A 25,720-nucleotide genomic window follows, 5' to 3' on the forward strand; every position below is an offset into this window, starting at 1 on the left:
TGGCTGCCCAACGCGGGGGAGGGGCTCTGGGGTCAGTCCACTGCTGCCAGAAGATTCAGAAAGTTGGATTCCCATTTCATTTTTGAGCAACTGCTCTGCGTATCTCTTTCCTGGTGTGGCCTGCCCTCTTCCCACTTTCTCCCCACCCGCTCATCCCCCGCCCCCCATCTCTTCCATCAACCCTCAGGTCACTTCCCTAATCACGCCTCTTGGAGGCGCCCTCGCAGACCCCACCCCAAAGGGCTGTCAGTCTCCTTCCCTGTACACCCGTTCCCCTCACCGCACTTCCCCTCGCGGGTGCGCTCAGAAATGAGCGAGAGCGCGAATGGCAAACTTTCTCCCCGAGACAGGCTGTGCGCTGCCGTCCCCAACCGCGCGCGGGCGTGTGTGTGTGTATGTGCGTGTGTGTGTGTGTGTGTGTGTGTGCGCGCGCGCGCCTCTGAGTGTGTAAGGGGCCGAGGCTGGAAAGGAAACCGGCCGCCTCGCGGAGAAGGAAGGAGCCTCCCCCTTCCTCGTCGCCCCCCTCCCCACTTCCCGTCCAGCTCACTGTCGCTTCCCCCCTCCGCGGGCCTTGGGGCGCACGGAGCCTGCACACCGCCGAGGAGCTGGAGGAGCCGGTGGGGCGCATGCTGGGCGGGGGACCTCAAGGCGCCCCGGCCGGTGGCGGCGGGGGCCACCGAGCAGGTAGGGGCGCTGTTAGCGCAGCCCGGCGGGGCCGGGGCCGGGGTGGCTGGTGGGAGGAATCCAGACAGGGAGGGCGCGCTCTGCCTCCTGGAAGTCGCGTAGGTCTGGGGGTGTGCCTCCGTTCCCATCTGGGGTTCAAGTGTTCCCTTTTCGAGGCGAGGGAAACCGAGGCACGGCGCGGGGCGTGCCGGGTTAAGAGAGGCGTGGGTCTGGGCTGCCAGGTCCCTCCTCTAGGACTGAGCCGGGATCCCGGCGAGCGGTAGTTTTTCGAAACTGCGCTCGTCGGACCCGCGGCACTCGGCTGGTCCCGGCGGCCGAGGAAGGCGTCAAGGGCTTGGCGTTTGGATCGGTGCCGGGACCCTCACCCTCGCCCTCGTCCTGAAGCTCAGCTGAATCTCGGGTTCCACCCCATCGGGGACCTGGAGGAAGGAGGTTGGGGGTGGGATAGGGAACGTAGTGCTGGCACCTCCCCAAGGGGCCGCTCTGCAAACAATTTCACCTCCCACTTCCGACTTGGCGACGGTAACGCCCACAGCCCGGCTCCGGAGAGACCTCTCCATTTCCACCGCCCTGCGCGCGGGTCACGCTGTCAACTCTCAGTGTTGATACGGAGGCCTTTAAGTGAATTGTTGCTTTTCAAGAACGAAAGGACTTCTATCATCTCACCGTTAAAATATATGCAGAGCAATTTGAGACTTTCGGAAGGGAATGAGATTTGGAGGCAGGGGGTGCTGGGTTGTGTCCTTGCTGCGCCAGAAGAGGGTCGGGTAACTTTAGACACATCCCGTCACATCTTGGAACCTTGGTTTCCTCAAATGTAAAAGGGAACGCTACTAACCTTAATGTGTGCTCAGTTAGACAAATGAGGTTTGGATAATGCCAGAGTCCTAAGAGCTGAGAGTTGGAGACAGTCGGCCTGCATCTCAGTCCTGGACTTAGTCATACCTCAGTTTCCCATTTGTAAAGTGGACCCTGCCAGTGCCTACCTCGTCGGCTTGCTATGGGGTTTAAGTATGGCATTGGATGTGAAGCACTTAGTCCAGTGCCTGAGATATACAGGAAGCTTTAAATAACCTTAGTTCCTATTTTTACTAAGCAAAACCTAAATAATTTGGAGTGATGTGGAAATACCAGTTTGATTTAAGGTATAAATAGCAGAGTATTTTATTTTATTTATTTATTTAAAAAAGATTTATTTATTTTAGAGGGGGGAGGGGCAGAGGGGGATGGATAGGGAGAGGGAGAGAATCTCAAGTAAACTCCCTACTGAATGGGAGCCAGTGGGGGCTCTATCTCACCACCCCGGGATCATGACCTGAGCTGAAATCAAGAGTCAGATGCTTAACCCACTGAGCCACACAGGCACCCCAGTGATGGAGTATTTTAAGAGAAACTTAATTTGATTACATTCAGGCATGGCACCTGAAGCCTTTGGAGGTTTAGTTGTGGACTTGTGCTGCTGATCAAAAAGAACCTGGATCTGCTTTCTGAGCTCTGTAACCTTGGGCCTCAGTTTCCTCATCCGTTTATAAAAAAGACCAACGACGAGAAAAGTGGGGGCAGTAATTACTACTTTTTGTACTGATAGAGCTGCCTGAAGATCAAATGAGGTAAAAGATCTGAAAGTGCCTTGAAGAGTATGAGTCACTACGCAAATACAAGACATCCCTGCTACCAGCAGGGAATAATAACATTGGCAACTTTTGAGAGCCTATACTGTCAGGCACTCTCTTAGGAATCCCTTTGATGAAATCCGCCCTAAGCCTTTGTGAGGTGGATATTTAGAATCTTCATTTTTCCTGTACAAAGCTGAGATCAGGGCTATTCTGCCTCCATCCCAAGGTCACGTAGCAGTTAAGGTAAAGCTGGATTTAGAACCCTAGGGTGGGTGCCTCTCACAAGTGTGTTCTCAACCATTAGCCAAATTGAAGTTATGGAGACAAGCTGTGGTTCAGAGTAGACCTGTGTTAGATTATAGGAGCTAATATAGCCTGACATATTTACAGATTCCAAAATATGAGTGGGGGTGCCTGGCTGGCTCAGTCAGTAGAGCAGGTGACTCTTGATCTCAGGGTTGTGAGTTCAAGCCCCACATTGGGCATAGAGATTACTTTAAAAAATTACATATATGTGTGTATATGAGTGAATTGTTAGCCCTGGCAGATGAGACTTTGACATAATCTTAATTTTTTCATCCCTATTTTAAAATCCCATTTAAACTATTTTCTTGCACAAATAAACAATGAAAATTTGCAGAGAAAAAAGGCATTAAAATCTTGAAAGGACATATCTCAAGGATTCATTGCAAATCTCAGACTGAATAAAATCTGAATTCATGTTTTATTTTAACACTTCAGTTTGCCAGAACCCTTAGGGCGGTACAAGAGGTATAAACTGGTATTGAGGCTTTCTGTGTCACCGTTACGTGCAGGGATGGGACCCCTCCATATTTCTGCAGGGATGTCACTGCTCACCTGAGATGCCCCCAGAGGGAAACGGACCTTTAGAGAAAGTTTGTGCACCTGAGGGAGAGTGGATGTCAGGTCTCTCTGCTGCAGAAACAATTCCAAATTCCTTTATTTCCTAAATGAAAGTTCTCTTACTCTTTTTTCTTCTTCCAAAAGCAAAGCGTGCTCATTACAGGGAGCACAGACAACAACAAACAAGAAAAAGAACATTAAAAATCACTGTAATCCCATCAGTGCAGGCAAAAAGCTTGATATCTCTGTTCTTGTAATCCATTTCTGTCCTATGTTCATCAATTTATATTATATTTTATTTTATCTTTTAAAAATATTTTCTTTATTTATTCATGAGAGAGAGAGAGGCAGAGGCAGAGGGAGAAGCAGGCTCCCCACGGAGCAGGGAGCCCGATGCGGGACTCGATCCCAGGACCCTGGGATCATGACCTGAGCCAAAGGCAGATGCTTAACCGACTGAGCCACCCAGGCGTCCCCAATTTTATCTATTTTAAAAATGGGATGCAAACTATTATTATTTTGTTGAATGACAAAAATAATACTTGCTCATTGCTCGAACCTCCAGACATCAATTTAGGAAACAAGCCAAAATTTATTAGGTGCATTAAAACTTTTCCTTGAAAGAAAATCTGAAAGTTTTGATTGGGAAGGATTAGAAATTAAGTTGCTGACGGGGCGCCTGGGTGGCTCAGTCATTAAGCGTCTGCCTTCTGCTCAGGTCATGATCTCAGGGTCCTGGGATGGAGCCCCACATCAGGCTCCCTGCTCACTGGGAAGCCTGCTTCTCCCTCTCCTACTCCCCCTGCTTGGGTTCCCTCTCTCGCTGTGCCTCTCTCTGTCAAATAAATAAATAAAATCTTAAAAAAAAAAAAAGAAATTAAGTTGCTGATATTTGAGTTTTTCTGTGGTTTTGGTCATAGTTCGATGAAAGACCTTCAGAGCCAAGAGAGGGTACAGTGGTGATCTTGAAATAATAAGATCTAAAATCCAGCATAGAACAAAGATTTTGAGTATAAAAATACACCTATTTTTATATTAGGGTTTATTATTTTACTATTTTAGATTAGGGTTATTAGAATTAGAATAATTTTTTTTTAAGATTTTTTTATTTATTTGAGAGAGAGGATGAGAGAGAGAGCGAGCATAAGAGGGGGGAGCGGGAGAGGGAGAAGCAGACTCCCCGCTGAGCAGGGAGCCCAACGCGGGACTCGATCCGGGGACTCCAGGATCATGACCTGAGCCGAAGGCAGTCCCTTAACCAACTGAGCCACCCAGGCGCCCAGAATAATTGTTTTGATAATGATGATAATAATTCTGTTTATATACTGGGTTCTCATGCAAAGCAAGCAGAGAGCCCTGCTTCCAGACATGCCTTTGGCTGCCGCTCTGGGGGTGGGGATGGTCCCCTCTGGTACAGCCTGGGCCACTTGTGGCCAGTTATTTTTCAGCCAGCACCATTTAGTAATGTAAGACTTTTAGCCTTTGGGAGTCTTATGTTGTTTGTTCTTGACGTTAATGTCTTTGTGGGAAAAATTCCTTAGTGAATGTCTTTTGTGCAACAATCATGCAGTTTTTAAAACGCCTGCCACAGATGCTCTGACCATCCTGAATCCATTTTTTTTCTTTTGAAATCAGTTTACCAGCTGCTTGTTTGGACAGACTTTGCAATCAGTTTCCAAGTTTTCACAACAAGTGGAAGTGGGAAAGAATTGTGGCTGACCAATGAATATTATAGATATTTGGCTTTGGAAGGCAGTTGGGAGCCCACATGCTGTGCTCAGCGGCTGACATGATCACTAGTTTGGTGTCTGCTTTCTTCACCCCGCCCTCCTTCCTTTTGGTCACTTGTCTACTGTCGTGGCTCAGAAATGGATGGTAGAGATTGTGGGGCTTCCTCTAATCACTAGGGTCACTAGTCATCAAGTGTTATAAACAGAATCACAGAACTTATTGCTGGATGAAGTTTCAAAAGATCAATTGGTTAAACCTCTTGAATTCTGGCAGGTGAGGCATTGACAAGTGCATTTACTAAGTGCAGATGCTGAGAAGTATATATTTGGTCAATAGAATGGTAGTCGTAGGTGCAGGAGACCTGGTGGCAAATGAAGTAATTGGAATAAAGAGGCTTACATTATCTTTCTCTTGTCAACTTCAGGTTCGTTTCCCAGCCACATTGTGTTGTGCTCATCCATTTAAATACATGGACAGAATTCTACCTGCTCAACTCTTAACATTTGCCTGTCATGATAGGACTTTTTCCCTTTATTTGCAGATCCGTTTGAACTCTCAGAGAAATAAAATTAAGACAGTAAACTTGAGGTACGAGATAGCAGTCTCTGAGGATAGGTCAGATATCAGAGACTACTGACAGTGAGTGGCAGTAGAGGTCACAGAGTCTGGTCTGCTTAGTTGACAGGTGGAAAGGTGAGGAATGTCAGAAGAGTGAGTGATTAGAATCTGGGTCCTCTTCTCTTACTGAGAGCTGTTAAGCTGTTAAGCTTTGCTTCATTCCGTAGTTTGGCATAATTCATCACTGCTTAAAAATACTGAGTGAACCAAACTAAATTGTTATTGATTTATGTATTTTGGAATAGGTTGCCTTGGAAAGCAGTGATTTTTTTTTTTTTTTTTTTTTGCCATCAGAAGCATTTAAGTTGGTGTTGGGTGATTTCTGTGGTTGAATGCAGTGGGGGAGTCTGCCTGTGGGAGGAAGGCTGGATTGGGTGACTTGTGGGAACCTTATAGCTCTGGGATTCTGTGATTTTTGTCCTGTAGGATTTGAGCTACTGTGTGAATTTCCTATTCCCTGCTCATTGAGGTTGCACATTTTGAACCATCCCCCCAGGTAATTTCATTTCAAGAGGCCTAGACAGCTCCCTGCAGTTAGCTGCCCGAACTCAATAGGTGCTTCACCTCCCCAGGGTTGCACATATCAAGCATTGATACTAATCATTAACATGATCATGTTCATCCAGGCAAACAAATCAACCAGGAATAGAAACATGCATTTGACAGGTGGCCCTACATGGAGACTAACTGCTTTCATAGGTTGAAAGGTGAAATTTCTCAAGTTTAATGAGTGAATTTCATCCTGAATGTGGAACCTGAAGTTAAAATTTAGTTTTGTGACATGCACACCAACCTAACTGTTCTTTTTCATACCTGTTGTCTCTTAATTTGTGAGTGGATTGATTAGATGATTTGACATAATTATCAGGCTTGATTTATGACACAGGAGAATGCATGTCTCAACTTACTCAAGCACTGATAGGAAAAGGAGGACTATTTTACAGGGGTCAAATGAGAAAAGACATAAATATAGAGATAAATTGGATTCTCCTGTTTCTAAGAAACTGGACAGAATTGCAAAATCTGTTTTCTAATTATGAATCCTCTAATGAGAAAAGTTTGTGTTTTTCATCATGATTCTTGATATTTCCCTAGTGCTTTTCTTTATAGCCACAGGCCAGGCAGAGTGAAATATGAGACAGCTGTCCTTGGGCAGAGATAATCCACATTCAATTCAAACAATAGATTTGGAGGCCTTAAATTACTTTGACTTTTTTTTTTTTGAGATAGAATTGACATACATTATATTAATTTCAGAGGTACAACATAATGACCTGATATTTGTATGTATTGTGAAATGGTCGCTACATAAGTCTAGTTAACATCCTTCACCACAGTTAAAACATTTTTTTCTTGTCGTGAGAACTTTTAGGATCTACTTTTAAGATCGTTTAAGATCTACCTTGACTATCAATCCTTTTGTTTCCCTTTGTCTGCTTATAGAATTCTCTTCCAGAGGCATTAGCTTATCCATTTATTTGTTAATTCAAGAATGTTTTTAACATACTCTGCACTTGGCACTGTGCACAGCTTGGTGTTTAAAGATGTATTAGATTGTCCTCATGGACCATCCAGTCTAGAGGGAAGATGTAGCATAGCCTGGTGTTCTTTCCAAGTGCTGGAAGACAACCCTTAGGGCTTCGCAGCCACTCCTAGGATGCTTCTTTGGAGGGCATCTCAGGGCTTCCCTGTGTCTTCCCAGTCTTGACACTCATTGCAACCGGATTTCTCTGCTCCAGAAGTCCTCTCAGTCAGCCTCACGCTGCTGCCATGGTAATCTTCCCAAAGCACAGACATGATTCGGTTACTATTACTCTGTGCAAAGACTCATCGTCCCACAAGCAAATTCTTAGCATTCCTTGCCAGGCCTTCCATAAACTGGCCCCTGAATCCCTAAAACTGACACTCTGACTCTTTTATTGCACACATTATTCTGCCTCCCAAGAATATTATGGAATCTGTCCTCTTCCCTCCCTCCCCCCATCTCTACACATCAAAACATTATCCCTCACTTAAGATCTAGCCAGTAAAACTTCTCACGCCTTCATCCCTCTTCTTCTGTTATAGTTTGTTATGTATTTAACCTGCTTTTCTGACTCTGCTGTAAACTCCTTCATGGAAGAGTTTGGGAAAATGGAAAAATGGACAAATTCTATAATTTTAATCCAACTGTTATATTTTCTTAACTCTGATTTGGGATTGTCTAGTCTGGTTTATTTCCTTACCCCTTCATCTGTGTAGTATGCTTACGGTTTACTCCACTCTCACTGAATTGAATTAAACTCTTATTATTTTTAGACGGACTCATCCCGTATGTAGATTCACCACATCTGTTATTTTTATATCTTTCAAAACCAATCAAGAGTTTTAGAAGTTCAGTTCAGTTCAAATGTTTATTGAGATGCACAAACCACATCGCCAGATTCGGTGGTAGCAATTTAAGGTAAGAAAGAATGTAGAATAGGTCCATACCCTTGAGAAGCTTACAGTTCAGTGGAGAAAAGAGAATTGATTCTTGTGAAGTTTCTGGATATTGTTTCATCAGAATGATTGGGCACTTTAGCAGCTAGTAGATGCCCAGTGAATGTTATACAGAGTGGATGGATGGATAGGGGGAAGAAGAAAGGAGGAATCCTTTAATTTATAATTTATCAATTGCAGGGTTTACTTCTAGGTATAATAATTTTGAAGATAACTTACTCAAGTATTGATTCTCATGCTTATATATAAAATGTGCTGCTCTTCTTCTAGGGGAGACATCTTAGTTCTCCATCTGTAGAAACTGCATTAATTTCCTGGCTGTGGTGTTGTGTTTGCTTAATTTCATCGACGTTCTCTTCTCAGGCAGCTCTGTTGTGAGGACACACATTTCCCAGGCTGGGGGAGGCCTCCAGCTGTCTGGGGACCGTGATGAAGGGGAGTGTCTCACACTGATTCAGCACTCATGATCTCATCCTCTACCTAGATAGCCAGTTGGCCTTGGGGATTGTAGGATGAGTTCTGAACTATTTCCCAACCATGTGGCTTTTGTGTGTCTTTCTTTACCTGACTTCAGTAGTAATTTGAATGGAAAAATGGACAAATTCTGTAATTCTAATCCAACGGTTATATTTTCTTAACTCTTTGATTTGGGATTATCTAGCACATTTATTCAAATATTAATTGTTGTAGAAACTTTTTTGAAAAGCATAACGTGATATATAAGAAAAGGCATTGATATTACCTCTGTTTTCCCCCATTTTGCTGAGGTAAAATAGGGCTCAGTGGAAATACAGTGAAATGTTCCAAGGGGGTTGCTTTATCTTAGGCTAATCTTGGGATGAATTTATGCTCACACTGTATCCTGCTTTTTAATGAACAAACGATCCCCTCCCCCTTTAAACAATATTCCATTCAAATTTGGAGACTACTTTTTCCAATAAAACAAACAATTATTAATCATTACAGACCTGGGGAAGGGGTGAGTCAACCACGAATTTACTATAGAGAAATACACTCTTTTGGTTATGCCTTTGCATTAGTCTGGGCTCAATTTCTTGAGGGCAGGCTTAGTCTTATTTATCTTCTTATCATTTCTTTTAGACCTGAGGTAGGAATAAAGACTTACTGAGTTGCACTGATTTAAAGTAACACGTGTAGGGGCGCCTGGGTGGCTCAGTCGTTAAGCGTCTGCCTTCAGCTCGGGTCATGATCCCAGGGTCCTGGGATCGAGTCCCACATCGGGCTCCCTGCTTGGCAGGAAGCCTGCTTCTCCCTCTCCCACTCCCCCGCTTGTGTTCCCTCTCTCGCTGTGTCTCTCTGTGTCAAATAAATAAATAAAAATCTTAAAAAAAAAAAATAATAAAGTAACACGTGTAATATAGCCCCCATGGCATCTAGGAGAATTGCTTCCTAAACCAGCGGTGGCTCTTGCCACCTACATGGAGAAGCTTTGGCAGTGGTTGCATTAGCCAGGAGAGGGTAGGGCACTTGTTTTAAAGTTGCTTTTACATGGGGGCACCTGGGTGGCACAGTTAAGCGTCCGACTCTTGGTTTTGGCTCGGGTCATGATGTAAGGGTCATGGGATCAAGCCTCGTGTAGAGCCCCGAGTTAAGCCCTGTGCTCTGTGCTCAGTGGGGAGTCTGCTCTGTGCTCAGTGGGGAGTCTGCTGAAGTTTCTATCTCCCTCTCCCTCTGCCCCTCCCCCCTGCGCACACGCACATGCTCTCTCTCTCAAATAAATAAATAAATCTTAAAAGAACGAATTAAAGTGGCTTTTACATGCAAGCACAACTATATATCAGTGCAAGTGGTGAAAACTTCTAAAGGTGCTTCCATTCACACATTTCCAAAAGAAAAACGTCAGCTGCCCATATCAAAGCTCATTGGCACGACTGTAATTTGGAGGGGCTTTGGAAGACCGTGAAGCCTGGGGGGTGGCTGCCGCAGCATCCCCAAAGCCAGCCCTTGCCCTTGCTTGGCATTGCTGCTGTTCCCAGCACCCCTTACCTTCTACTGCTCGTGACGGTCATCGCTTCTCAGGACGTGCTGTGAACTCCTGAAACATCAGACAGATGTGCAGAGTGCGTTGCCATGGCACATTTCATTTAAATTGTGATCAAAATACTTCATGTTACTTGTTGTGGATAAAGTGATGGCTAGCCATGATTGGTCAGGCGGCCAGATGGAAAGGGCACTCGACTAGGGGTTGGACCCTGGGCCAGTCCCTTAATCTCTCTGGATCTCAGTGTCTTCCCCTGTGGAAAGGGGTGGGGGAGGAATGAGATCAGGCCCTCAGTGTAAAATTGTGGTTAAATCGTTTATATAAGAGCTCGTCACAACCTATATTTGTGTGTCTAGAATTGCTTTAGTTATAAACTTGCTGATACTGTTCCTAATATCAGTCCTACCTATGATCTCAGTTCGCCTTGTAGCTTGTCCCTCACACCCTAATCTGAATCCCCGATCCCTTAACTAAATCACATTCGTGTTTCTGTGGCAAAATAGATACTTGTTTCCAGAACTAAGTGGAATAAAGACCCTTGATCGCTTTGCATCTGTGCACGTGAGGTTTGTCACTGTGTGAGTTCAGTCAGATCAGACGGCTGCAAGATGAAGGAGAGAAGCCTTGTGGTTTTCAGACAGATACTCCTGGGTTTTGGAAAATTCTAGATGATGCATCACGAACTTGAACTTAGTTGTTGTAGTTTTGCTTCTTTTCCCCCTGCCCCCTCCTTCCTCCTCCATTTCCAATTCTTAGCCGGTTGGGGTCATCTCTACTGTTTCCGAGATGGGCTGCTGATCAGCTGTCACCAAGCCCAGCGCTGCACAGGGAGTGGGCAGAGGGACACGAAAGGTGTGGCAGGGAGGATGGGAATAAGATCTTACGGAGGGTGTATTGTCCAGTCCGGCTTGAGCACATTTCTGGAGCAGGAGTGCAGATGGTTCCTCTACAAGGCTACACCGGCAGTCTGCTCTGGGGGTGGGGACGTTCCCGTACTCAGCTTCCAAGACTGTGTGCTCACCGCGCCTCCCTGGTTTTCGATTCTTGGTCTGACATGTGGAATTTTTGTGCTTCGCCTAGCAGTTTGGGAGGGCCAGGCTGTGTAGACTGCCTTGCACTAGTTTTGATTCTTCTCTTGAGGCTACCTCTTGGATGAATCCTTTATTGCCACATTTTGCAGCCCGAGGGCAAATGATACCTTATGCTGTATGCTTCCCGGGTTCCAGAGACTCTGCTGGTCTTGGAGGGAGCACGGGACGACCGCTGTCATTGACAGGCCTGCAGGGGAGAGGGTTGAAACTGTCAAGGTGCCCCCTGAAATGCCCACCACCCGTAATCAAGGGGAGTGGGTCCTTTGGCATGTGCGATGCTGTCTTGGGCTCTGAGTACTCTGGAGTTGCTTGTGATAAGGCTTTGTGTGGATGATTAATCCTAAATGTTATCATGGAGAGTGAAGGTTGCCTGACAGAGCATATCGGGTTGGCTCTGCAAACGGAATGCTGGTCCTGATCCCGTCAATCTTTGCTTTTTCAAGGTGTAATTTAATTTTGGTTTTGTCTTTATAAAATTTTCATCTGTATGAAATGTAAGCTCTCTGCGTTTTGGTTTCTTCTCTGATGGTTTGCCTCTCCTGTTGCAGAAAATTCACCACTCCTGCTGATATCATTTCATACCCAAAGAGGGCATTCTAACCTTAAAAGAAGTTCAGCTCAGCGACGGGCCTGCCATTGCCTTTCTCTCTAAACTCAGAGTTTGCTCACTCTCTTGGCTTCTCAGGTGTTTTGGCTCCAGGGAAGAAATAGTCACGGTTCACATTTATTTAATAAAACCGTTATGAAAACGAACCGAACCCGAGCGCACACGGGGCCAGAGCGGGACCTGGCTGCTTGCTTTCCCGCTGAGCCTCGCTGACCCCTGCACATTTGTAGAGCCGCCGCTGGGAGTTGTTTCCACAGAGGGAGAACTTCTGTGAGGCTGGGGCCTGGGCAGGCCTGTTGGCTGATCCTTTGGGTGTTCTTTCAGCATTGTCTGCAGGGAGTGTGGGAGTCAAAGGCCCTTCAGAGCAAAGATAATGCCAGCTTGTTCCCTGGAACCCCAAGAGAGCCAGAGTTAAAGGGGCTTTTTGTTTTACCAACAGAAAAACCCACAGGAAATCCCAGCTTCGGAGATTCCTATGCAGTCTCATTGTTCCATCAGATCGGACTGTGCTTAGGCCTCCTCTGAGAGAGGCAGTAACTCGGACAAAAAATAAATAAATGAAAGGATGCCGTTCTCGGTGGCTGGGGGTCAAGTGCACATGCCTTGTGCACTAGCACGCAGTGGGGCACTTGCCTTAGACCCTGGTGCCCAGGCTTTGTAGCAGTGAGCTCTTCGCTAGCCACATCCTGCTGTGATGAGAACTGTCTGTGTCATATGAGTAAAGATCTGAGTACAGTGTCTGTCTCATTGTGGGCACTTGCATTATTATTATTACGATTATTATTGATGGGCTCTTATTAGATTTCAAATCTCTAACAGCAATTCTGTCACTTACTAAGTATAGTCCTTTCGTCTGTAAGCTGGGCAGTGATGATGCTTCTTTTGTAGGATCATTGGTGAGCATTACAAGAGATAACATACACAAAGGGCTGAGGAAAACAGTAGCAAATTAAAATAGGGGGGCTGCAGTCTTTAGGTGGGAGGGCAATGTCCCCAGCGTCCCAGTGGAGGGGTGAGTGGGGCCGACACCCAGGCTGGGCCCTTGTGCTGAGGAAGGCCTGCCTTTTCCTAATTCATCAGCTCAGAGGGACCATCTTTTACTAATTTAGTTTCCCAGAGGGGACATCTTTTCATAGATCATCACCCCCGAGGAGGTACCTTTTAAAACACTTGTCGATGGTACCTTATGTGCCAGCAGTGTCCCTGTTGACAAGAGCAAGGTGCTATTATCAATGGAGCAGACGGGGCCTTCTAGAAGGAGTGTCTGGCACGCTTTACCCAGCTCCGTCTTGCTCACTTCACTGTAATTTCAATGATATGATTACCATGGTCAGAGCAACAATTTTGCCATTTCCTCAATTCTAAATTTTCCCTAGAATTTTCCTTGAGGCCAAGGGCTATCGTTCCCCTGCCTTCTAAGGCCTCCTTCCTCACCACTGCCCTGCACGTGTCCTCCAGAATGGACACTTGTTAACACAGGTTGAAAAGAATGGGTAGGAGTGTAGGCTGGGTGCTGGTTGTTGACTCTTGGCCCCTTACCCGCCCCTTCTGTGCTTTGCTCTTTACTGCTGAGGCTGGGAGTCTGAAAATGGCACATCCCTGGCTCCCTTGCCAGCTCCCTTCCTGTTACATTCTGGCTCTCTGATAAGTAAGAGGCCCTTGTGGGACACCAGAGGCAGGAGGAAGAGAAAAGCTTCTGGACTCTGGGTTTTTCAGCCCCAACTACGTGATCCTAGGCAGAAGCTTATGGACTGAGCCACCCAGGCACCGCCCCCGCCCCCCACCCGGTTTCTTGTTCAAGTCAAACTGCACTGCATTGGCCCCCCTGCCTCTCCTGGAGGGCAAAGTTCAGTTTATAAGCCCGGCCCAATACCCTGGGAAGTTTCATGTCGCTTCTTATAAACCAACGGAAATATCTGTACTGTGAAAAAGGCAGATGAACTATAAGCTTGATAAAATTGCTATTGTCTGAGGAGGAGGGTTTTTCACCCATCGGTTTTCTAACATCCTTCAAGTAATGTTTTTAGGAAATTCAATATTGAAGAGTATGGGAAGACTCTCTTAAGAGAAATGAACAGGACATTATGGGGTCACCGGGAAGAAAAATAATACAGTTAATGTTCAAACATAGCTTTATTGTTTCTATATAAACAGGCATTGTAAAAAAAAAAAAAAAATCAAACAAGCCTGAAAAATACATCAAGAAATGATCACTGAAGTCCCACTTCCTCACTCTTAATTCTTCAGTGAACATCCTTCTAGAAGGTTCACAGAGCCTCTGTTATATATACATACAGTTTTATAGAAATGGGATCATGTTGCATCTTGTTTTTTAACCTAATTTCACTCCCACTTATTAGTATAGCACCAAGCGTTTTCATGTCAACAAATGTTGCTTTACGTCATCATTTTGAATGGCTACAGAGTATGTTGCGTGTTTGTAGCATGATTTACTCATCCAGTCGCATTAAATTGGAATGTTTACAGTTGTCAGCCTTTAGAACATGCTAACTTTTATTAAGTTCTTATACCTAAGGTGATGCAAGTGCCATAACTATTCTGAGATATCAGCCGCCTTAAGACATTGGAAGTGTATTTCTCTTGAAGGTAAGGTTCAGCTTCTCCCTCCATTTACTGGTGGTCGAGGCACCAGGCTTGGCCGGAGGGTCTCCTCCGCCTTACGCGGCCATTCAGGGACTCGGGCTGACAAAGGCCCCACCACCTTCAGCATGTGGCTTCCAAAGCTGTCCAGGCCCTTGCCACCCAGGAGCAGAGAGTGGAAAAGTGAGCAGAAGCCTTCATGGGAGGGTCTTAGGGATTAGAACCGGAAGAGGCGGGCGCTGCTTCTGCCCACATGCCATTGGCCAGGGTCAGTCACGTGGCCACGCGCAGTCACGAGGGAGGCGGGGAAATGTCCCTTAGCTGTGGATGCGGGAGGAAAAGGAAATCGGTTTGGTGAACAGTGGCCCGTCTCCGCCACAGCTTTCCCTACTGGCCACCAAATTCCCGTTTCTCTCTTCCCTGACAATTCCACTCACCCCTCCCAGACGGAGACAGGGGAGGCCCCCTGCAGTCACTGAGTCTGGATCACTCCTCAGGATCTCTGGCTGATGATGCACAGTCTTTTCCACATCTAAATGAGGATCCTCATGTTTCTGTGACTTGTGCATTAAAAGAGAGAAACATTTGCCTTCTTCCAGCCTCTCTCAGTTTTTAGTGGTGGAGCGGAGACAGCATAAAAGCGCTAAACCCCCCCCCCCTCGGGACAGGGTAAAATAGGATCTGCACAGTAGACGTGGGTGCAAAGCAATCACGAAAGCCATTGGGTAGGCAAGGTGGAGGCCCCCCAACCAGGGGGTGGGAGAACTTTCTCCATTAGACCTTGATTCTGCTTTCTGAGAGGAAGTCTCTTACCGATTGGTCTCCATGGTCTGTCCTGCCAAGTTCCTCTCTTCTTTTATTCTCCATGGCAACATTTGAAGCAGTTGCTGGGGAATCTGCCATCTTCATGAAGCTGTGCTTAGCTATTGCTGCCCTCTGTTTGGTGGCCTGAGGCTTTTTAAGGCTCTTACGGACTTCTTAATTTTTTTTAAGTTTAAGCTCATGGCTTCTCAGGCTATACATTTCTGTCAAAAACTTAGTAGGGTTCTCTTCCGTTTTCTTCCATTAAATTCCTTATACCAATAGCTAATCCCAAAGTTTTTTTCCTAGACCTTATCATCCCATGCCCTTCTTTCTCAACTAAATGGTGATTACTTTGAGGCCTGCAAGCTCAGATGGGAATGCAACACTCTTAACCAGTTCTTTGCTATAGGCCTGAGGCTTTGGGCTTTTGGCACTCAAGTTTTTTCAATCTTATTTCTTACTGTTCGAGATTAAGAAGCAGCCGGCTTCCAACCCTTTCCAACTCTTTAAGCACACATATTTCTGCATTCTATCCCCTTTCATTTATGCTTGCAAACAAATTCTTTTTTAAAAAATTTATTTATTTGAGAGAGAGCGAGAGTGAGAACGAGAGAGAGAGCATGAGTTGGGGGGAAGGGCAGAGGCAGAGAGAGAAGCAGGCTCCCCGCTGAGCAAGGAGCCGGTTGTGGGACTCGATCCCAGGACTCTGGGATCATGACCTGAGCTGAAGGCAGACACTTAACCGACTGAGCCACCCAGGTGTCCTGCAAACAAATTCTTGACTGGGCGTATCTATTTTTATAAATATTACTTTAATATTTACTATTTCTCTCATTTTATTACTAATGTTCTATTTTCCAACTCTTCCCCTAGAGCTGCAAGCATGGTAGACAATAGGTATGCTTTTTTAGTTACTGCAGGTGATGATTTTACCAAATATTTTGCCACTGCATAACTTGAGCCTCCATCTTTCCAACCTCCAAATCAGTTTCCTAGATGGCCACTGCCTGATTAGTAAGCCAGTCCACTTGTTTTAGGTAGTACCCTAGTTTAAGGTACTGATCACTGTATTAGTTCACCTGCTATTGTAATGTAAAAACCCAAATTCTCAGTAGCATGTCACTTTCAAAGTTTGTTTCTTGCTCATATAAATTACACTTTGAAGCCGGGTTGTTGGTGGTGGTGGTAGGGGGGAGGGGTTCCACTCTATTTACTCATTCAGGGTTTCAGGTGGACCAGGTCTCCTGTGTTTTCAGCACATGGCTTCCAAAGTCACCTAGAGGGTCAACATCTAATCAGTAGACAGAAGAAAAAAAGAGCGTGGGACAACTGCAAAGGAGGTTTTCACAGGCCAGGCCTGAAAGCAGAGGACATCACTTTTGTCCACAATTTTATTGAGTAGGACTCACGCTCATGGCTACACATAATTTCAAGGAAATCTGGGAAATGTAGTACAACTGTGTGTCCAGGAGAAAAGGGAAAAGGGCTGGTGAGCAGGTATTTGTTTCGGCTTAGATGCCTACGTAGCAGAGGCTCTTTAAGAGCCTTATATATATGAGCTCCTTTAATTCTTTGTGGTAGAAACTGTTGATATCCTTATTTTACAGATGGGAAACAGGCACTAGGAGGTTAAATAGCTCCCCAAAGTTCACACAGCTACTAGCGGTAGGGACAGGAGGCCCTCAGCTCTGGGCCGACAGCCTTATTCAGTCTATACTGATAGACTGAATAGAAAGTTCAAACATAAAAGTGAAATATAAAAATGGCAAAGATGAAGATCACAGATTCAAAGATTAAAAAGTGAGATTTAGAAGTTATAAATTTAAAAACTACATAAAATAAAGGAAATAACTAATTGAGGAGCAGAGATACAAACTTAAAAGAATGATACCTTTCATTCAATGTCATATAAGGATAAGATGTGATAAATGAGACATAATGGAGAAAGATTTAAAAAGGTAGAGGGGCGCCTGGGTGGCTCAGCTGTTAAGCGTCTGCCTTCAGCTCAGGTCATGATCCCAGGGTCCTGGGATCGAGCCCCACATTGGCTCCCTGCTCAGCAGGGAGCCTGCTTCTCCTTCTCCCTCTACCATTCTGCCTACTTGTGCTCTCTCTCTGTCAAATAAATAAATAAAATCTTTAAAAAAAAATAAAAAATAAAAAGGTAGAAATCAAGGAAAAAGTGTATACATGTTGGTGGGAAGGCAAACTGGTGCAGCCACTGTGGAAAACAGTATGGAGTTTCCTCAAAAAGTTAAAAATAGAACTACCTATGATCCAACGATTGCACTACTAGGTATTTACCCAAAGCATACAAAAATAATTCTTCAAAGGAACACATGCACCCTGATGTTTATAGCAGCATTATGAACAATAGCCAAATTATGGAAAGAGCCCAAATGTCCCTCAACTGATGAATGGTTGAAGAGGATGTTGTATTTATATACAAGGGACTATTACTCAGCCATCAAAAAGAATGAAATCTTGCCATTTGCAATGACATGGATGGAGCTAGAGTGTATTATGCTAAGCGAAATAAGTCAGAGAAAGACAAATACCATACGATTTCACTCATATATGGAATTTAAGAAACAAAATTAATTAACATAGGGTGGGAAAAGAGAGAGGAAAACCAAGAAAACAGAATTTTAATGATAGTGAACAAACTGAGGGTTGATGGAGGGATGGGGCATGGTCTAGATGGGGGATGGGTATTAAGGAGGGCACTTGTGATGTGCACTGGGTGTTATATGTAAATGATGAACCACTAAATTCTACATCTGAAACCAATATTACACTATATGTTAACTAGCTAGAATTTAAATAAAAATTTGGAGAAAAGAAAAAAGTATTTATAAAATACATGTAAATTGAAATAAAGCATCCCCAGAGGAAATGAAAAAGTAGTAAAATATTACAAAGGAAGAAAAATGTTAAGTAAGTGAAAGTAAGAGTTAAATGAATGAAAATAAAAATATTAAGAAAGGCAAAGCAACCTCAAGACTCAATATTCAGTAAGCCATAATATATGTATGGCTCAAAACCAAGAAAATATAGTCACACCTTATTTTATTGTGCTTTGCATATATTGTTTTTTTTTTTTTTTTTTTTAGAAATTGAAGGTTTGTGGTAACCTTGCAATGAGTCTGTGGGCGCCATTTTTCCACTAGCATTTGCTTTCTTCATGTCTCTGTGTCACATTTTGGTAATTCTAGCAATATTTCAAACTTTCTCACGGTCTTGTTATGGAGATCTGTGATCAGTGATTACGACTTGCTGAAAACTCAGATAATGATTAGCATTTTTTATTAATAAACTACTTTTAAATTAAGGTATATGTATTGTTTTTTTAGATATAAGGCACACTTAACAGATTACAGTACAGTGTGACTATAACTTTTTTTTTTAACGATTTTATTTATTTGGGCGAGAGAGAGAGAGAGAGAGACAGAGGGCAGGAGCAGGAGGGAGGGGCAGAGGGAGAGGGAGAAGCAGACTGGGATCATGACCTGAGCCGAAAGCAGATGCTTAACCAACTGAGCCACCCAGGCGCCCATGACTATAACTTTTGGATGCACTGGAAAATCAAAAAATTCACTGGACTTGCTTTGTTGTGATATTTGCTTTACTGTGGTGGTCTGGAGCTGAGCCTGCAAGGTCTTAGAGGTATGCCTGTAGAAGTTTCCTCAAGGCCAAATGCAAAAAAGTTTAAAATAAACTCTATGGTCAACTAATCTTTGACAAAGCAGAAAAGAATGTCCAATGGAAAAAAGACAGTCTCTTCAACAAATGGTGTTGGGAAAACTGGATAGCCACATGCAGAAGAATGAAACTGGACTATTTCCTTACACCACACACAAAAATAGACTCCAAATGGTTGAAAGACCTCAATGTGAGACAGGAGTCCATCAAAATCTTAAAGGAGAACACAGGCAGCAACCTCTTCGACCTCAGCCGCAGCAACTTCTTCCTAGAAACATCACCAAAAGCAAGGGAAGCAAGGGCAAAAATGAACTATTGGGACTTCATCAAGATAAAAAGCTTTTGCACAGCAAAGGAAACAGTCAACAAAACCAAAAGACAACCAACAGAATGGGAGAAGATATTTGCAAATGACATATCAGATAAAGGGCTAGTATCCAAAATCTATAAAGAACTCATCAAACTCAACATCCAAAGAACAAAGAATCCAATCAAGAAATGGGCAGAAGACATGAACGGACATTTTTCCAAAGGAGACATCCAAATGGCCAGCAGACACATGAAAAAGTGCTCAACATTGCTCGGCATCAGGGAAATCCAAATCAAAACCTCAATGAGATACCACCTCACACCAGTCAGAATGGCTAAAATTAACAAGTCAGGAAATGACGGATGTTGGCAGGGATGCGGAGAAAGGGGAACCCTCCTACACTGTTGGTGGGAATGCAAGCTGGTGCAACCACTCTGGAAAACAGTATGGAGGTTCCTCAAAAAGTTGAAAATAGAGCTACCCTACGATCCAGCAATTGCACTACTGGGTATTTACCTCAAAGATACAAATGTAGGGATCCAAAGGGGTATGTGCACCCCGATGTTTATAGCAGCAATGTCCACAATAGCCAAACTGTGGAAAGAGCCAAGATGTCCATTGACAGATGAATGGATAAAGAAGAGTGGTATATATATATACAATGGAATATTATGCAGCCATCAAAAGGAATGAGATCTTGCCATTTGCAACGATGTGGATGGAACTGGAGGGTGTTATGCTGAGCAAAATAAGTCAATCAGAGAAAGACATGTATCATATGACCTCACTGATATGAGGAATTCTTAATCTCAGGAAACAAACTAAGGGTTGCTGGAGTGGGGGTCCCTAGTAGGCATTTGCAGAGTGGAGAACTGGGTGGCGGGGTAGAGGAAGGGAACGTGGGTCCTCCTTCCTTTACAGGACCTAAAATGCCTGAGTGGAATGATGTCCGCAAAATTGGAGTAGAAAGCTCCAGGCCCTTGTTCTCTCATGGAGATGTTCAAAAAGACAAAAACAATCATTTAGAGACTGGCTAGAATAATTTCACAGGAGCTCTGGAAAATAGTCAGAGGTGTACAGCAACTAAGTGAATGCCCATTTAAGAAAAAAAAAAAAAAAAGAAAGAAAAAGCCACATTCAAAATGGTAGGGTCTATAGAATTTAAACAGTAAGTGAATAAGAAATCATTATAAGTCTATGTTAATGAGTACACAGTGTATAAAGATGTGATTTGTGACATCAATAACATAAAGGGGGGATAGAGCTCTGTAGAAGTAGAGTTTTTGTATTGAAGTTTAGTTGGTATCAATTCAAATTAGATTATTATAACTTTAGGATATTGTATGTAATCCTCACCGTGGCCACAAAGAAAACATCTATAGAGTACACACAGAAGGAAATAAGAATGTGCCGCTATAAAAAAATTAACTAGACTCAAAGGAAGGCAATAAAGGACAAAATGAGGGACAAACTGTAAGACATGAAGACAAAAAATAGCAAGATGGCAGAAGTAAGTCCTTCCTTATCAGTAATTGCTTTCCATGTGAACAGATTGAACTCACCAAAACGCAGAGATTGGCAGAATGGATACCTCCCCCGTCCATGATCCAACTACGTGCTGGCTACAGAGACTTACTTTAGCTCTAAGAACACACATACGTTGAAAGTAGGAAGGAGGAGAAAGATATTCCATGTAAATAGTGATCAAAAGAGAGCTGAAAATAATATGAGACAAAATAGACTTAGAGTAAAAAAGTGTTACAGAAAACAGAGAAGGACATTATATATTGAGAAAAGGCTCAATTCACCAAGAAGATAGCATAATTATATTGGTATCAAATATCAGAGGTCCAAAATACAGGAACCAAACACGGGCAGAATTGAAGGGAGAAGTAGCTCTGGAATGGAATGCCTGGGTAATGCAGCAAGCAGGCTAGTGCAGCATTCTTCATGATTCCCATATCTGTAAACTTTCAAGTCCCTGTACTTCCTGTGAATTCTGACTTTAGTTGTGCTGCCCCTATGACTTGGTGATGAGCATCCCCACCTTGCTTGTATCACTTCCCACCCTCCTGTCCAGAGGCCTCTCTTTCCTCCAAACCCCATCCCCTCCAGCAAGCCTTTTGTATGAATCCAGATTAATGACTTGGATCACTTGCCCTTGGCCTATTGTACACATTGTCTCTACCACTCATTTAGCACATTACATTTGATATTTGATACTTGAATTTATATTTTGTCTATTTGTCGGTCTGGAACTGGAACTGGAACAAATCTTCAATTCCATCAGGGCTAATGCTTTTTTTTTTTTTTTTTTTTTAAGTCCCTGGCACTTAGCACTGTAACCTGGATGCAGAATCTTATTTTTTTACTGAATCAGTAGATATCTCTTTACATTAGGCCCAAATAGTGATCTTAACCCTAAGCATTAGCTAATGGAAGCATCATAGATACTAAGTTGGGCAGCACAGCTAAGCTACTGAATTTTGTGAGCCTCAGTTTCCAGATTTTTAGATCTAGGGTCTATTTTATTGTGCCTCTACTGTTTGTCAGGCCATGTGCTAATGCTCTCATGTAACCATCATAACAGCCTAAAGAGGGGGTACTGTTCTTATCCCCATTTTTCAGATGAGAAAACTGAGGCCCAGAGACATTGAGTAACTTGCCAAAGTTATGCATTCCATAAATGGTTGAGCTAGGATTTGAACCCACATCTCCCTGACTCTTACTTATTGTTTTAAGGATCCACATATACTTATTATTCAGTCCTCTAAGTTCTTCATCTTGCTTATGATCTAAGTTCAAGCCCTCCATTACTTCTCCCCCTCCCCAGTGATGGTGAGGTAGGCAGAATAATGGCCCCTTGAAGATCTCTGCCTCCTAATCCCTGGAACCTGTGAATAGGTTGCCTTCCATGGCAGAAGAGACCACAGATGTGTTTAAGTTAAGGATCTTGAGATGAGGATACTATTTTGGATTATCCAAGTGGGCCCAATGTAATCACTGGGTCCTTCTAAGTGAAAGAGGGAGGAAGGAGTCAAAGTCAAGAGATCTGAAGATGCTCAACTGCTGGTTTTGAAGATGGAAGAGGAGGCCATAAATCAAGAAATTCAGGCAGCTTGCAGAAGCTAGAAAAGTCAAGAAAACAGGTTCTTCCTAAAGCCTCCATAAGGAAAGTAACCCTCTTGACACCTTGATTTTAGCCCAATGACTCTCACTTTTGACGTCTGACCTCTAGAACTATAAGAGAACACATTTGTGTTACTTTGAGCTAGTAAAGCTGCAGTAAGTTGTTACAGCAGCAATATGAGACTAATACAATGGTTTTTCTGCTTTCCCTACTCTCTGGAAGATTCTGAACTAGTTCTCTAAAATTCCCTCTCCCTTCACATCTCTCCCTCCCTCTGCCACCATTTCAAGTCACATTCCAGAGTGCTGTGTCACCACTGGGTTATCACTCTGTGGATGTGTGGTAAGGTTCTCACTTTTTTTTTTTTTTTAAGATTTTATTTATTCATTTCACAGAGAGAGAGAGAGAGAGAGACAGCACAAGCAAGGGGAGTGGCAGGCAGAGGGAGAGGGAGAAGCAGGCTCCCCACCGAGCAGGGAGCCAGATGTGGGGCTCGATCCCAGGACCCTGGGATCAACTAACTGAGCCACCCAGTCGCCCCAGGTTCTCACTCCTACTTAAGGCCATGCTGTGCTAGTGACCTTCCTGGCTGTTTTCTCTTAAAAGGTGGTGCCCAGAAAGGGAAAGAATAGTCCATATGTGTTCTTAGCAGCACAGGGAGCAGTAGGTCTCCTGGCTCCTTAACCTGAATGTTAGGTCCCTTCATTGCAAGCCAAGATAATGCTTAATTTTGATGCTCACATCACATCACATTGGCCACTCAGGTTGAGTTTACTGTTCACTACAACCCCTCATTTTTTCACATCATATTAAAGCAGAAGATGTTATGAATTGTTCCTGTATCTTATAGAATGTCTGCCATCCTGACTCATGTAGCTTTTGGCTCAAGGAAGGAAAAAAATGTACTGAATTAATCTCCCCAGGGAAAGATTTAAAGACCAGGCTAATAAGGAGAGGCAGATGGAATTCTGAAAGAAAGATGGCAAATTCTAGAACTAATCTAATTAAAGGGCTTTGGGAACTTCACATTGGTGCATAAATAAAATATGACAATCAGTGTCAGCTAAGAAACCCTCAGCAAAAATCGAATCTCATTTTTTAGTATTACATAGAAATGTTATTATTTTATTATTATTATTTTTTTAACAAGTAGTTGTATGATATAAAAGAAGCTGAGAGAAGCAGAGAGACCAGGGTAGACCCAGTGAGACACAGGATCTGCCCACACCCTCCCCACATGCTCTTTAGAGGACATAGGATCTCCCAACCATTTCACTCCATGAAACATCTGTGACATTGCCAGCTTGAAGGGTAAAGGGAAATGCTCTTAGCAAAAAGAGGAAGCTTTCATCCTTGCCCAGTCATCATGGGCTCCGAGGATGACTGGGAACCTGAGAATCTGGAGAGGGGAGTTCAGGATTAGCTTCAGCAATGGAGGGTGCTGAGGTTATTGAGAATTTCAGAGATGGAACAGTTCTTTCCTTTAAAATTCAGAACAGCTGTGCCACAAACCCTCTGGGCTTCCTAGGATTTGTGTTTAAATGTTTATGTATTCCTATGCAAATATTTCAAACAATGTAGCTAAGATGCAGTACCTCCAAAGTAGGTAAAACAGCTGGCTCCCCTGCATGGTCACCTTGCATTGTCTGGTTGAGCGACGACAGGAGCCCATATCCTGAAGGATGTCCTTACAGAACAACTGGGATTTAGTGCCTTCTAAAAGAAGGAGGAAAGCAATTGGCAAGATTATTTCCATTAACTTTAAGGTACCCAAGAGGGCCACGGAGGTCTCATTCTCTCTGGTTTAGATAAATCTGGGGCAGTCCAAAGGTTGCCAAGGGATGTAGGGAGAAAATTTTAATTTGCACACTTGAGTTTTGCAGTCTGGTGACCGCTTTGGAGTTTACCTCTCTTTAAATGGCAGAATCGGGGCTTCAGTGCTTCCTTACCTTCAGTGACCTTTCCTCAGCCCTCCTATCCCTGATAAGCTTCAGGGAAGTTATTCTGCTTGTATGATCTGTTGTCGTATTAACACACACAGAATAATTGTCATTCTAACTTCCCTTGGATGTACTTCATCCTTGCTGAGTTAAGATCAAATTGCTTTCTACTTCGGTAAATCCAATTCAGATTTCTAACTGACCATAGGTTAAAGTTTTAATTTAAAATTCCTTTTCTTTTAAAAATTAGCAATTCAAATTGCAAGGTTGATAAGGCAGCCCAGATTCTGCGTCTGTGGGTGTTGGCAGGGGTCTTTGCTGTCATCTGTCCTGAGGGATGATTTGTTGAGCTCTTCTGGGGACAGAATAGTCGCTACTTGAATTATGTGTAATGAAGTAAATGAAAGTGCTTTGTAAATTGTAGAACACTCAACAAATATTAACTATTATTAGCTCTTTTAAAGATGCTTTTTCCATTGTTGCCAGCTTTACTTGTTATAACATGTGTTTTCATACTGAACTCCTAGCTTGCTTTTTGTGAATATAAGTTAGAATGAATAACTTTATAAATCATTTAGTAACATTTTTCACCTCACGCACTCATTCTTGTACAGGTGAGGGATGTGTCCCCCAGTGGTATAAGAGATGATTTTCACTTGATCTTAGCCAAAAGGCCGAGAAGCGATAAGAGATGATTTTCAGAGTCACAGGACATGACATGGAATAGCATTAACTCACAGTCTTACATTTTCCTTCTGCCAAGGAGAAAGTCTGTTTGCTGCTAGTGTGTCTTTAACCTTCTCTAAAACTAATTTCCCTTGTAATAAAGATGGAGCCGAGGGGCGCCTGGGTGGCTCAGTCGTTAAGCGTCTGCCTTCGGCTCAGGTCATGATCCCAGGCTCCTGGGATCGAGCCCCGCATCGGGCTCCCCGCTCTGTGGGAGGCCTGCTTCTCCCTCTCCCACTCCCCCTGCTTGTGTTCCCTCTCTTGCTGTGTCTCTCTCTGTCAAATAAATAAAATCTTTAAAAAAAAAAAAAAAAAGATGGAGCCGAGTGGACTTCTGTCCCCAGAATCTTTGGCCAACAACAAAAAATGCGGTTTTTCATTGTCTGTGTTTATATGTACGGTGATCTCCTAATTATGGCAAGTGATTGTTCATATCCTACTTATGGGTGATGCCATAAAAATATTCTTTAAAATACATCTATTTAAGCAAAAGAAATGAGTCAGTTTAAGCGAAAGTATAAGGAAAATATTATTACAGGTGGCGTTCTGCCATAACAACCATCGTGAAGTGGCGTTAGCCTGGGTGATGTTTGGGACACATGGCTCTCCGTGGTGCTTGAGAGATGGGCCATTGATCAGAGCGCTGCTCTTTATACAGACAACACATGTTTTACTCTGTGTCACATGGCAGTCTTTTAATGATTTGAAGACAGTATTCATGTGTCCTTTACTAGGAAAGAGTTCCCTCACTCTTCCAATTCTTCCCATGTTCCATGTATGTTGCCCCCGACCCTAGGTGTGCATGAGTCTGTC

The 25,720-nt window shown here is 43.6% G+C and overlaps 1 protein-coding gene across 1 annotated transcript in view; it reads left to right on the forward strand.

Annotated features, from left to right (window-relative positions):
* The first annotated feature begins 545 nt into the window (after window positions 1–545).
* The window catches only part of DISC1 (DISC1 scaffold protein), a 369,242-nt gene continuing 344,067 nt past the window's right edge, over window positions 546–25,720 (forward strand). The window contains exon 1 of the mRNA XM_035008463.1: window positions 546–684. Coding sequence (XP_034864354.1) covers window positions 627–684 — 58 coding nt within the window. The 5' untranslated portion in view covers window positions 546–626. The remainder of the gene's footprint in view (window positions 685–25,720) is intronic.

This window comes from Mirounga leonina, unplaced genomic scaffold (assembly GCF_011800145.1).
Source record: "Mirounga leonina isolate KUSES-001 unplaced genomic scaffold, KU_Mleo_1.0 Mir_152, whole genome shotgun sequence".
NCBI lineage: Eukaryota > Metazoa > Chordata > Mammalia > Carnivora > Phocidae > Mirounga > Mirounga leonina.